The sequence below is a fragment of the Dreissena polymorpha genome, chromosome 14, assembly GCF_020536995.1.
Source record: "Dreissena polymorpha isolate Duluth1 chromosome 14, UMN_Dpol_1.0, whole genome shotgun sequence".
Classification (NCBI taxonomy): domain Eukaryota; kingdom Metazoa; phylum Mollusca; class Bivalvia; order Myida; family Dreissenidae; genus Dreissena; species Dreissena polymorpha.
In genome coordinates, this window is record NC_068368.1 from 33,338,440 (window position 1) to 33,351,763 (window position 13,324).

Genomic DNA, 13,324 nt, shown 5'->3' on the forward strand with positions numbered 1-13,324 from the left:
ATTTATGGGAAAAATATCAGTGATTAAAAAAATTGACCCTTTTTTCAAAGAGTGGACAATTACTGTAAAGGTATCTTGGACAGAATATTTGTTTCAATGATAACTTGGCTGCGATAAAAACTGGTTTATGTAAGGTAACAAACTGAGCAGTTTTCCTTTTTACAGCTATACTGAAAACGTGTGAAGACTCTAGTAGTCACATTTTGTGTCCAATCAGCATAAAGCTTTATCAACACATTTGTTCTTATGATATCTTCATATCATTCTTCATTAAAAAATAATCTTCATGAAACTTGCTGAGTGTTTTGTTCTGATGATATCTAATTGTTCTGATTAAACAGCAATGTCAGAAGCCATATGTATGATAACGTCACGAAAACAGCATAGAACATTTTAGTTTCTTTGGTTCTCAGCTGAGCGACCTTGGACGTTTGTACCTCTTGTTTTTAAATCATGACATTATTATTATGTTTCAGTTCAAGCAGTTAAAAAGTTTAAAACATTGGAAAAGCATAAAACTGGTCTAAATATATACTGTTATATATTCTTTATCAATTCTGATTTAAAATTTATAGTCTACCAAAACAAGCAAATGTCCTCTATCGTTCCTTGCAGTTAGTTCAAGGCGTTGGTGTGGGTGTGTTGTTGAGGAAGGTCAGTGAGAATTCGATCCTTAAGTGGGCCTCGTTCCTCATGGTCTGGTCTTATCTCTCACTGGTAAGGCCAAATAAAGTCTTTGTGGCGCAGTGATTATCGTGTCTGCCTAGTGACAAGGAGGCCAATGGTTTGATCACAACTGTGATAGCATTCTTTAGATCTCCCCAAAAGTCGCAAGGAACTGGTTCTATCAAGAAAACAGACAGGAAAGAAAGCGTTTCAATAAGCCTTAGGTTTTTGATGCAATCGGGCTTAAATAAAGTAAAGCAAATACAGTGTTAGGGGTTTATTAAAAATAAAATGTGAGTTTGGTCATCAGATGTCAATTACAATGTCAAAATGTTGTATATAAAATAAAATGACTTGCTACATGTTTGTTTAATAGAACGCAATATTATACAAAACTGGAAGGATGAAATTAAAACAGGTATAGTTCTGAAAGACCTGTTCAAACTGGAATTATAATAACAGGCAACTTTGATTTTAATTGTACACACAATTATTTATCCCTGCATAGATGGTGCAGGATTATATAAATGCCTTTCGCGATCCATCCATATATCAAACAGTCAGTCATTCTGTATGGAAAACTTGTGTGTCCTCTTTATATCTCCTGTGACCTTTTTACTGATTTCTATAAAATTTGATCTCAGATGTTCAAGGAATGGAGACAACATGAATGGCAATATATGACTCAGTCATTACTGGCAATGTATGACTCAGTCATGACTGGCAATGTATAACTCAGTCATGACTGGCAATGTATGACTCAGTCATGACTGGAAATGTATGACTCAGTCATGAGTGCTCAAGGCACAGGTCATACTTGAAGGGAAAAGGTTTGAGCCTCCATTATGTGTCCGCTCCTTATTTCCTATACCATTTGAAGGATGTTCGTGAAACTTTTACTAAAATGTTAAGGACATTAAGGTGATGTGCAAAAGGCATGACTGACACGGTATGAGTCAGTCATGCCTTCATAAGGTGAAGGTCATAGATCAAGGTATATGGTTTGATGGATTTTTTTGAAACTTTTCTACAATTTTTAGTGCATAAAGAGAATGTATAGAAGGCATGACTGGCGAGGTTATTGATACAAGATGCTTAAAGCGTTAGTCAGTTACAGTTTCTGCAAGGTCAAGGTCATACTTAAAGGTCAAAAGTTTGAGCCTCTATTTTTGTGTGTTTTCAATTGAATGATTTTCATGAAATTTGGCTCCAATTTTAAGGTCATCAGGTAGATGTACAGTGTACCAGCTAAAGGTAAATTTCTCAATAAAAAAGTCGAAAATGTATTTCCATTACCCTTCAAAAGATTTTCATAAAACCTGGCCACAATGTTAAGATCATTCCTATGATGTGAAGAGGGAAAGAGGCAGTCATAAAGGCTCAAGGTTAAGTGAAGGTCAATAGCTTTGCTTCCCTTTTTAAAGTTTGATATATCCTATACCTACTGAAGGATTTTCATGTTAAGTTTTTAAATATCATAAAATACCATAAAAGTAGTAAGTAATGTTCTTGATTAGCATGTTCGCAACGCACAGGCTAATCTGTGACGATACTTTATGCACTTGCATTAAAATCGCTTTTCTCAGAGCAAGGCTCATATATTTTGTGCAGGCATTTGTGGGCTCCATTCCCCAGTTATGCATGGTTTTAGCCCCACTGACTGTCGGATTGGCATCATCTAACATCGTCATCAACAGTGCATTGACACGCACCGTCAGTGATATAGATACAGGTACGTGCAGAAATGATTGGAATATTATTACATTGAATTTTTGTAACCGTTTTTTGTGTGTTAAAGCCCACATTCACAAATACCTGTTTTCTTGACAGGATCCATGCTAGGCCTAAACATGGCCAGTTACTCTCTCATCCGGACTGTGTCTCCTACCATAGGGGGCTACATGCTGCAGGCTTTTGGATTCCCGTGTTTTGGCTACCTTGGGTTTCTGCTGTCTCTAATCGTAACTATCATACTCTTTCAAAAAAAGGTGGTTTAGTATCTTGTTTTAACGTTTAATTGTTGTATATTCAAAGTATGAGTTCAATTGCAAGGACATGTATGAAGGGTTTTTATTGTTTAGATTTAATTAAAAAAAGCAGATTTGTGTCATTTTTAAGAGAACTATTAACAGCTTTGGATTTTTTCTCCATTTAAAAAAAATAAATATATGCTATTAAAAAAGCATACAAACCCAAATATTAGAAATATATTTTTTTACGAAAATACTAGTATTATGCAATTTTATTCCGTATACAACTTTTTGACTGAATGTTATTCATTTGTCATGTTTCATTTGTGCATTGGGAAATATATGTGTCATAAATACACATTTAATTAAAAGATTGTATTATTTGTTGATATGGCTGAGTTGCTTATGTTGCTTTATTGATATTACTGATTCATAAGATTTTGTATTTAGCCATTTACCGCCACTAATGCTATGTTTTAAAAATACAAAATCAGTGAATAAGCCCCTTTAAAAAAAACTTGTCATAATTATTACATGTTTATGAATTACTTTACGTCTGTTGCTTTTAATATTTATTGTCTGTTTTGATAAATATAGTAGTTTATTTAAAAGTTCCGGTAATGCTTGTTCATGTTTGATACAAATTTTTCCATTCAGTGCGTTAAATTAATTTATATTCGCTATAATCTAGTGGTAAAAGATTCATGATTATATATGTAATTGAGACTAATTCCTTAAAAAAATTCTTGGGTAGACTGACTTCTTTATTAGTTTAAACCAATTTTAATTTAGCTCGATTGCATCGAAAGCCTCAGGCTTATAGAAACGCTCTCGAGTCCATTTCCTGGGCCTATAACCAGTAGTTGGTTTCTTTGGGGAAAATTTAGAGAACGCCCCCCACCCGAGTGGTGATCGCACTTGTGACCTCCCTATCGCTAGGTTGACACCTTATCCATTACGCCACGGCAAACTAATTTACTACTTTATTGTTGCCATGTTGAATAAAAATTACAGTTCATGACAGAGTCCACTTTTGGGTCTATACTGGTCTCAAGTGCTACAGCAATGAGGCTTATTGCACTGTAAATTTGACCTAAATATGGAAGGAATATACAATTACACCTGTTTGCTCAAACTGGCTTGTCTTGAATTTCTGGTAGATCAAAGTTTCAAGGTACTGATGGTGTATTACTATTCTCAGCTTTTGCACAGTATAACTTGGCTATGCTTAAGTTAAATATGGAAATAGAAGTGTACCTGTGATAGCTACTAAAATTCTTATCATGGCTACACTGCAATTATAATGTGTGCCAACAACAGTTACTAAGATTCTCATCATGGCTACACTGCAATAATAAAGTGTGCACACAACAGCTACTAAGATTCTCATCATGGCTACACTGCAATAATAAAGTGTGCATACAACAGCTACTAAGATTCTTATCATGGCTACACTGCATAATACAACTCAGATTAATACCATTATAACAAATACGGAATTTATGATAACTTTTGCAATGTTTCTGCACATTAAAAGTTAACAGTTTTATATTCATCGTGTTTTTGTTTAAAGAATTTAGTTAAAAACTGTATATGCTTGTGTTAACATCCTTGTGCTTATTCACATTGCGAAAATGTGCTTAGCTGCTACTAATTCATATGAATAAATGGTTTATTGATGTGTGATCAAACTGTTATTAAGTAATACAAAAAAATAACAAATCCTTGGTTATAGTTTATTGACATGTAGTATCTATTAAAACAGAAAAAAGAATGTTTAAGACAGAAAACATATGAAAAATATCATTTGATTTTGTTGCTGAAAGAAGTTATCAAAACAGAAATCGTTTGATGTTTCAAACTTTTTCTTTTGGGTCTTAGTGACTTTTTAGTTCATCAGATATCGACTGATATAATGGATACAACTGATATGTATATATATATATATATATATATATATATATATATATATATATATATATATATATATATATATATATATATATATTTGTTTGTAAATATGGCTGTTGCAATAATGAACTTTATATTTTAAATTGAGGGGCTAATATAAATGTATAAATGTAATGTTATCTTTGTATGTAATTTGATCTTTTTATGACTTAATTATTTCCAACATATTATCTTGTCATAACTTGTGAAAAGCCGTTTGTTACTTTTTAAACAGACTTACTTTTTATAGAAGTTTTCAGCAATGGTAAAATATATTTATGTTGTTTTATTTTACAACTCTTGTAGATAATATTCTAAGTAATTATAGATTGTCTTGCCCAAAGATTGAATTAGTTATAATTATGTATTTGAAACTTAAAAGAAAATGAGACTTATTATTTTACTTTTGAATTATTTATGGAGTGACCATTGCATATATGTTTTATTCTTAAATATTCAATCACCTAGCTGGTTTTAGTGGTAATTCAATTGTACAGTTTTACCCCTTTGATATTTTTATTTTACAGTACTGTCCCTGGATTTTTTTTCACGTCATCGTGTCATCGCTTCTCAATTGCGTCATACGATACACTTTCACTGTTTTTGGATACATTGATTTTTTTGACGACATCGCTTCTATATTGCTTCATACGACACAATTTTTTACTGTTTTATGCTACATGCATAGGTGATCGGGTTTATAGAGCTAAATTTTATAAATATTTTCTCTCTGACTGACGTTTCTTGTTTTATTTATTTTTTTATTTTTTAGCAGTCAAATAAATAACCAAGCAATGTAATATGGATCTTTTTCACCCATTATTGCTGCTTCTTCCTGTATTTGCGCGATAATGATCTGAATATTAACTTTATGATGCTATATTCTTAAATCTTTTTCTAGAAAGAGGGGATGTAGTTGACACTTGTTCGTAGTTTTATTCCATCGTTCCTCAAAATGTTGTAACTCTGTTGCTCTGGTCCCTTTCCTACCATTTGAGTAATTAAATGGTATTAATTCCCTTTTATTATTGTTTAATTTGAGTTGCCTATCAGGTTAAATTTTATTTACACGTATTATATCATGAATATTGCTGGTCCAAGTGTGAGGTTGAGCGCTCTAAAACCTGTTTAAACCCCCAATGCTTTGCATTGACCGTTTCAAGGCGTAGACCCCAGCTTTATTCTTATATGTGTTTATGTTCTTTTGTATTGTGCTGTTTTGTAATGTTTTGGCAATTGGTCACTTGTCTTAAATAAAGGACCAACTAATTGTATATAATGAGAATGCAATACTGCTCCAGCAGCTGGAGTTTCACTTCTTCATATTGTGATTAAGGTATAGAAACATTACTGATTACAGGCTATTGATATCTTCTTATCTAAACATAAAAACGTGATAAAAATGCTTTTGACATAACTGTATAGAAGATTCAGCAATAAAACAATACTAATTATTTTTATTGACCTCAGCATTTATTGACCTTAACAACAATCTCTATATATTTCTTTTTTATAAATTCTAAAGTTCGTTAACTCAATATTATGGGAACTATAAGTGTATTTAAAAATTGTAAATTAACATTCTTTATTTTTACATATCAATTGCTATTTTTATGTTTATAGTTACACAAATTAGTTGTTAACTTTAATTCTTCACATTTTGATGAATAAATATATAAATGTTATATCTTGGTCTTGAATTGTTCAACTTTTGTATCATTAATTATTAAAGTACTGAAATATCTGATACTTTGGTCTTGCTTTTGAAAGGACCGACGATTGACTGTGCTAAGCAATGAAATATTTTAAACAAGATTTCAAAACTCCAGTTCATATTCTGATACATGTAAATTGTTTAACCATGTTCAGTTCATGTTCATTTGAATGTCAAGATCTTTAGAATGAATTGCATGGATTCCCAAAAAAGCGTTTACCTAATTTTAACAAGAACTACAGAATAAATTAAACTTAATATTAAAAAAAGGGCTTAGGATCCCAGAATGCTCTATTTACATCTACACTTTCATCATACGATGTTGTAGTCAAACTGCAGTTTCTCATCTGAGAACCGAAGGATCTAACGTGTTCCGTGCAGCTTGTGCAATGTTGTTGGCACCACTTAAGAGATCTAGAGCTAATGTTCTGAGAAAGATTCATCATTAGGTAAAATAATTTTCTTCTACATCTGATTTATGTCCCAGTCTTGATGAGACTTGGTTATAATGTTAATCTTGATAATACCTTCGTCAAGTTGGAATGTGGGTACTAGTTTTCTAAAAATTAGGTCACCAGGTCAAGTTTAGTTCATTGTTTTTCTTAAATTCATGTAAGAGCTTTAGGGCCATTACAAACATAGTTTGATCTAGCGACCTAGTTTTTTTATCTAACATGACCGATTTTTGAACTCATTTGATCCAGTTTCAAACTCATCCAATATTTTATTAGGAGAAATGCTCTGGTCAAGTTTCATGAAGATTTGACAATAAGTGAGGCCAATAGCTCCTGAACGTTTCTTTGTCAACAAACAGGAACCATTTTCGAAATTGGCTAATATATCGTGAGAACTATTGGTCAGAGCAAGCTTCATAAAGATTGGAGAAAAATTAGACTGTCAAGAAAATTTTAGTATTTCGAAATTAGGGAAAATGTTCCTTCCATTTATGGCAATGTTTATCAGCTGTATGTAAATTTTGTTGAACAAAGATATCAGAACAACAAAAATTCTTAGCAAATGATGATGGACAGAAAATATGACTTCTATAGTGTTAACAATGTTTCACTCAAGCCATATAATGAAAACTGCCTGCCTACTGGATGCCGAGCTTTTTAACAGAATGTTTCATAATGATTTGGGCAATTTATGTTACTTCTAGAGAGTAAACAATCTTTAACTTATATTTGACCTAGTGACCTAGCTTTTTACCTCACATGACCCAGTTTTGAACGCAGTGGTGATATAATTGAGATAAATGGTGATCACAAAAACTCACCAACATGCATAGGTGAGCTAAAATTGTCACCAACAACATCACACAGATGATTCAATTCACCGTGTTTTATTCAAATCTAATAAATATGAAAACCATTAACAATTTTCAATTGTGCGCATAAAATGAAGACAAAGTTGTTCTAAATAAGAGGAAAAAAGGTAAAAATCACATATAAAAAAGAGATCAACAACCTTTACAAATTCATAAAAAATATAATATTTCTTTCACATGATCCTCTTGACTCTTAACTTTTGGTCCCTATAAATTGTATAACAATTGTGTCATCTTTCCTTGGTCACCAAATAAAAAATCGTCAAAATACAAACAAGAATCAATAAAGAAGTACCGTAAGCAGCTCGACATGCTTTGATCAAACTTGCATACGGTAATGCCGTTTGATAAGTTTTTTTTAATGAGCCTTTTGTTAAATTTTTATTGATGTTTTATGTTTTGCATTACCGCTTCATCATAATATGAAAATATTTGCCAGCTTCATTTCTAACTCGGCATAAAAAAATAATTGTGTCACTTTCTATCAGGTTTATATAATATATATATATATATATATATATATATATATATATATATATATATATATATATATATATATATTAAATTTCACACAAAGCGTGCTTACAGACAGAAGAAAAAACAATAACATCAGGGTTAAAACACTCAAAATAAAAAAGTGGAGAAACAAAAATATTTATGAAGGGAAACAAACAAAACCCACACATTTCAAACATTCAGTATTCTTTAACTTCATAAACAAGAGTTTTAAGAAGATATATTCAGAAAAATCATCCTTTTACTTTTCTAATAAACAAACCAGCACAAGAAATGTTAAAGTACGAAAATCATCTACAACCAAATATTTAGACAACCTACTTTGTTTAATGATCACCACATCGCAAACAATATATGTTAGGAAAGTACTAAGGGCTCTCAATTATTTTATTCACAATATATTTATCAAATAACAATCACTCTACATATTAAATACAAGTTTATACTTGCAATATGATATTACCCAATTCACAACTTACCATTCATGTTTATTGATACATTTCCAAAGGTTCATCAATATATGTATATATTAATTGTAAACAAAGGAGAAAAATACGCAAATTATGCATACAAATCTCAGTCAATTCATCACAGTTTAGTTAAATGTGCCGGTCAAAACAATAAGTATTCCATAAAGAAAAGTTGAGTATTTTAATATAGAAAATATAAATTTAGATTTTCGTTTCCCATTTTGATCTGTTCATCTTTGATTTAAGTTATTCCAAAAGAAATAGAATTAGCTTTTTATGTTTCTATACAATGCAACAAATTGAAATGGTTGTGAATTCTTAATTTAAAATGTAACAACATTTACAAAAAGACAAACTTGGACTTATATTTGAGTGATACATGTAAGACGCTATAAACAAGTACAAACCAAAATATTGGAATAAGTAAACTCACTATGCACCCAACTCAAATATCTGTTATTTTCATGATTCTAATAATTTCCTTCCAATATTTCACATATGCTTTATTTTTAGGATTATCATAAATACATATTGGTTGTGAGCTAATATAAGTTCATAACTATAATCTGTCTTAGACTATTTGACAGGGCCCTGATGGAAAGTTCATAAAAAACTAAATTAACTTATAATATTTCGAAGTAATTAAAAAATAATAATACAGGACACGTGTACATTTCTGCAATCAAGACGGGCAAAATAAAAACAGTTCTGTATATAAATTACAAGCACTCAATAGTGAAACAAAATTATAGAGTATTTATTAGTCAGCACTTAACTTAAAACTATTAATTTAAAATTGTTAATTAAAGACCATACAAACTAATTTTGATTCTCTTAAATAAATATTTAGTAAAAAATAAAAACTCAGTATACATGGGCTGTTTGTAAAACATGCATGCCCCCCATATGGGCTCTCCGTTGTAGTGACAGCCATTGTGTGAATATGTTTTTGTCACTGTGACTTTGACCTTTGACCTAGTGACCTGAAAATTGCTAGGGGTCATCTGCGAGTCATGACCAATGTACCTATGAAGTTTGATGATCCTAGGCATAAGCGTTCTTGAGTTATCATCCGGAATCCATTTTACTATTTCAGGTCACCGTGACCTTGACCTTTGACCTAGTGACCTGAAAATCAATAGGGGTCATCTGCGAGTCATGATCAATGTACCTATGAAGTTTCATGATCGTAGCCATTAGCGTTCTTGAGTTATCATCCGGAAACCATTAAACTATTTCAGGTCACAGTGACCTTGACCTTTTATATAGTGACCTGAAAATCAAAAGGGGTCAACTGCGAATCATGATCAATCTACATATCAAGCATATGATCCTAGGCATTAGCGTTCTTGAGTTATCATCTGAAACAATTTTACTATTTTGGGTCACCGTGACCTTGACCTTTGACCTAATGACCTGAAAATAAATAGGGGTCTTCTGCGAGTCATGATCAATGTACCTATGAAGTTTCATGATCCTAGGCATAAGCATTCTTGAGTTATCATCAGGAAATCATTTTACTATTTCGGGTCACCGTGACCTTTGACCTAGTGACCTGAAAATCAATAGGGGTCATCTGCCAGCCATTATCAATCTACCTAAGAAGTTTCATGATCCTAGGCATAAGCGTTCTTGAGTTATCATCCGGAAACCATTTTACTATTTCTGGTCACTGTGACCTTGACCTTTGACCTAGTGACCTGAAAATCAATAGGGGTCATCTGCGAGTCATGATCAATCTACCTATCAAGTTTCAGGATCCTAGGCCTAAGTGTTCTTGAGTTTTCATCCGGAAACCATTTTACTATTTTGGGTCACTGTGACCTTGACCTTTGGCCTAGTGTCCTGAAAATCAATAGGGTTCATCTGCGAGTCATTATCAATCTAACTATCAAGTTTCATGATTCTAGGCCTAAGCGTTCTTGAGTTATCATCCAGAAACCATTTTACTATTTCGGGTCACCGTGACCTTGACCTTTGACCTAGTGACCTCAAAATCAATAGGGGTCATCTGCGAGTCATGATCAATGTACCTATGAAGTTTCATGATCCTTGGCCCAAGCATTCTTGAGTTATCATCCGGAAACCACTTGGTGGACGGACCTACAGACCGACCGACCGACAAGTGCAAAGCAATATACCCCCTCTTCTTCGAAGGGGGGCATAAATATAATAGTGATAATACAACTAACAAACAACCTAAAACAAGAGATGTGTTTGTCAGAAACACAATGCCCACTATTGCGCCGCTTTGAAGCCATAAATTTGACCTTTGGCCTTGAAGGATGACCTTGACCTTTCACCACTCAAAATGTGCAGCTCCATGAGATACACATGCTTGCCAAATATCAAGTTGCTATCTTCAATACTGCAAAAGTTATTCAATTTTGCAAAACATAAACCAATGTTAAAGTTTTCAACAGAATGACAGACAGAAAGACAGACAGACAGGCCAAAAACAATATACCTCTGATCATTCGATCCGGGGTTATAAAAAATAAATACTAAACATGATGATGACACAGACAATGCCGAATTCGAAATTATACCTATAATTATTGACTTTTGCGATAAAATACTGTCTTGTCAAAACCATAAATAATCTATAAACAGCCTAAAAGCTGTATAACAAATACATACGATACATGATTTTAGCACTTCATGCTAAAATATGTTCAAGAAAATTGTAATACTAAATAGAGCTACAATAAACTTTTGATGAGTAAAAATACTTAAAGGCATGACAGAAATTAGATCAAATACTCAGAAGACTTTCATCTCTTAAGGGCTGACTGTAGAAAAGTATATGGATACAATTGACCAAGTGCTATTACCTGAAGTAATTCGGGCCATAGCATTAAGGGTCATTTTCATAAAAAAGTTTATATCAAGAATTAACACATAGCGTATACCACATATACATTTGTAAATGGTAGAAAATGCTTCAGACAAAGACGATTTTGTGAGGCAGTTGTGTATAAAAAAAATCTTACAACATTTCTGGATATCACCCCCAGATTGGATGACATATTTGGCAATGCTGTAAATAACAAGCGAGCTCACGATGTTGTTTAAAAGTTAAAGATTGAGTACTGGGCAGAATTAAATCCTATATAAAGCGAAATCGTATGTAGTACTTAAACTTGTGTTTTCAGAACAATTAACTCGAGCAAAATAAGAGTTAAGCTGCACTCTGGGACAAGAGGGTTAAATGCATATGCGTAAAGTTTTATTCCTGATTAGTCTCTGCTAACTGAACAGGCTAATCTGAGACACTTTACGTAAATGCATTAAGCCCTGTTTTCCCAGAGCTAGGCTCAATTATTTCTTTTAAAAGAATATAAAACCCTTTTATACTAAAACTGCTACACACCAAACAGTTCAAGAATAATTTCGGAATTATTTGTTGAAGACCAGTCCTCAAATGTCCTAATGGGCTAGGCAAATAAGGGTCCTAGAGATCAAATATTAAGTAACACTTCATACTTTACCATACCAAGTACTTAAGTTCAAAATAAGCAATTAAATGGGACTTCAATACAAGTTAACATTAAGTATTCACAAGTCCAGACATTGCTCCATGCTCATTTAGTTTACTTTCTGTGAAATCTATATTATTCATAGGGAACTTATTTTCGTAGGTCCGTTCAACAACGAAATGAAATGTTCAACGAATGTTAGGTCCAAATTCTCATATTTGACATAAAGTAACCCACGAATTTAAGCTCCAACTTATAAGGCTATTTTTTTAGAATCCACAAATTTTAATACAATGTAAATCCATACTATATGAGGATTAAACAATTTCAGCAGTTTATATTTGACATATCCTCAATCAAAATGGTTCCAATGTACTGAATAGCAAATTAATTAATTTCATGTCGGCTTATCGTATGCTTATCTGAAACAATTTATTACTCAAATCAACAAAAACAAATTCATAGCGATACAACGCTTTTGCATATAAGTTAAATCGATGTTTAACATATCATAATAGTGGCCTAAAAAACAATATTTAAGTAAAATAAAACTAAAAGGAGCATACTGTTACGTTTGTTTTTCATTACAACCAAGTCCTAAAGCCATATCAGGCCTCCAACATGTTGAATTTGTGCGCATGCGCACTTGTAAAAGAAAATACAGGCCAATCTGACATAAACATGTCAACAGTTATTGCTCCTTACAGTGCTCCAGCTAGGCCTAAATCGAAGGGCGCCGCGCCCTGCCCTCCCGAACCTCCGCCCTGCCCCCCGAACCCCCGCCCTGCCCCTCCCCCCTCTCCAAAAAAAAAAAAAAATTTTTTTTTTTTTTTTTTTTTTACATATGATTATTCATAAATCTCTTATTTCATTGTAATTATTTTAATCCTCATTGTATACATTATATTTGAATGGTTTAATAATAATGGGAATAATGCAATTATTTATAACATATAAATTAACATGCAATAGGAAGCATTCCAGAAACACCCGCGCGCTTCAACGTGCCCTTTTCACAAAATACTGCGCGTCGAAGTGCCCTTTTGACAATATACTGCGCGTCGAAAGTGCCCTTTTGACAAAAAAGCCCCCCTGCCCTTTTCAAATCCTAGCTGGAGCACTGTCCTTTATGGCTCTTGGTCCTTGACCAGTATTGTTATTTGTCAAGGAAATGTCTAGTGCCCAAAATAATGCAAAAAAACAAACAACAAGAGTAAGGTATAAAAAAGGAT

At 32.6% G+C, this 13,324-nt stretch overlaps 1 protein-coding gene and 2 long non-coding RNA genes across 4 annotated transcripts in view; 2 read left to right on the forward strand and 1 right to left on the reverse strand.

Annotated features, from left to right (window-relative positions):
* Positions 1-2,788, forward strand: part of LOC127857579 (solute carrier family 22 member 18-like) — a 34,986-nt gene extending 32,198 nt beyond the window's left edge. For both annotated transcript variants that reach the window (XM_052394053.1, XM_052394054.1), the window contains exons 7-9: positions 616-717; positions 2,278-2,398; positions 2,497-2,788. In XM_052394053.1, the coding sequence (XP_052250013.1) occupies positions 616-717; positions 2,278-2,398; positions 2,497-2,663 (390 nt within the window). In that variant the 3' untranslated portion in view covers positions 2,664-2,788. The remainder of the gene's footprint in view (positions 1-615; positions 718-2,277; positions 2,399-2,496) is intronic.
* LOC127857581 (uncharacterized) overlaps positions 1-7,978 on the forward strand; it is a 46,407-nt gene extending 38,429 nt beyond the window's left edge. Inside the window, exon 2 of the long non-coding RNA XR_008038510.1 lies at positions 7,735-7,978. This is a non-coding gene — a long non-coding RNA (uncharacterized LOC127857581). The remainder of the gene's footprint in view (positions 1-7,734) is intronic.
* On the reverse strand, positions 7,627-12,853 carry LOC127857580 (uncharacterized). The gene is made up of 2 exons (XR_008038509.1): positions 10,604-12,853; positions 7,627-10,029 (listed from the first exon to the last, which is right to left on the reverse strand). It is a non-coding gene; the product is annotated as an uncharacterized LOC127857580 (long non-coding RNA).
* Positions 12,854-13,324: the final 471 nt, after the last annotated feature.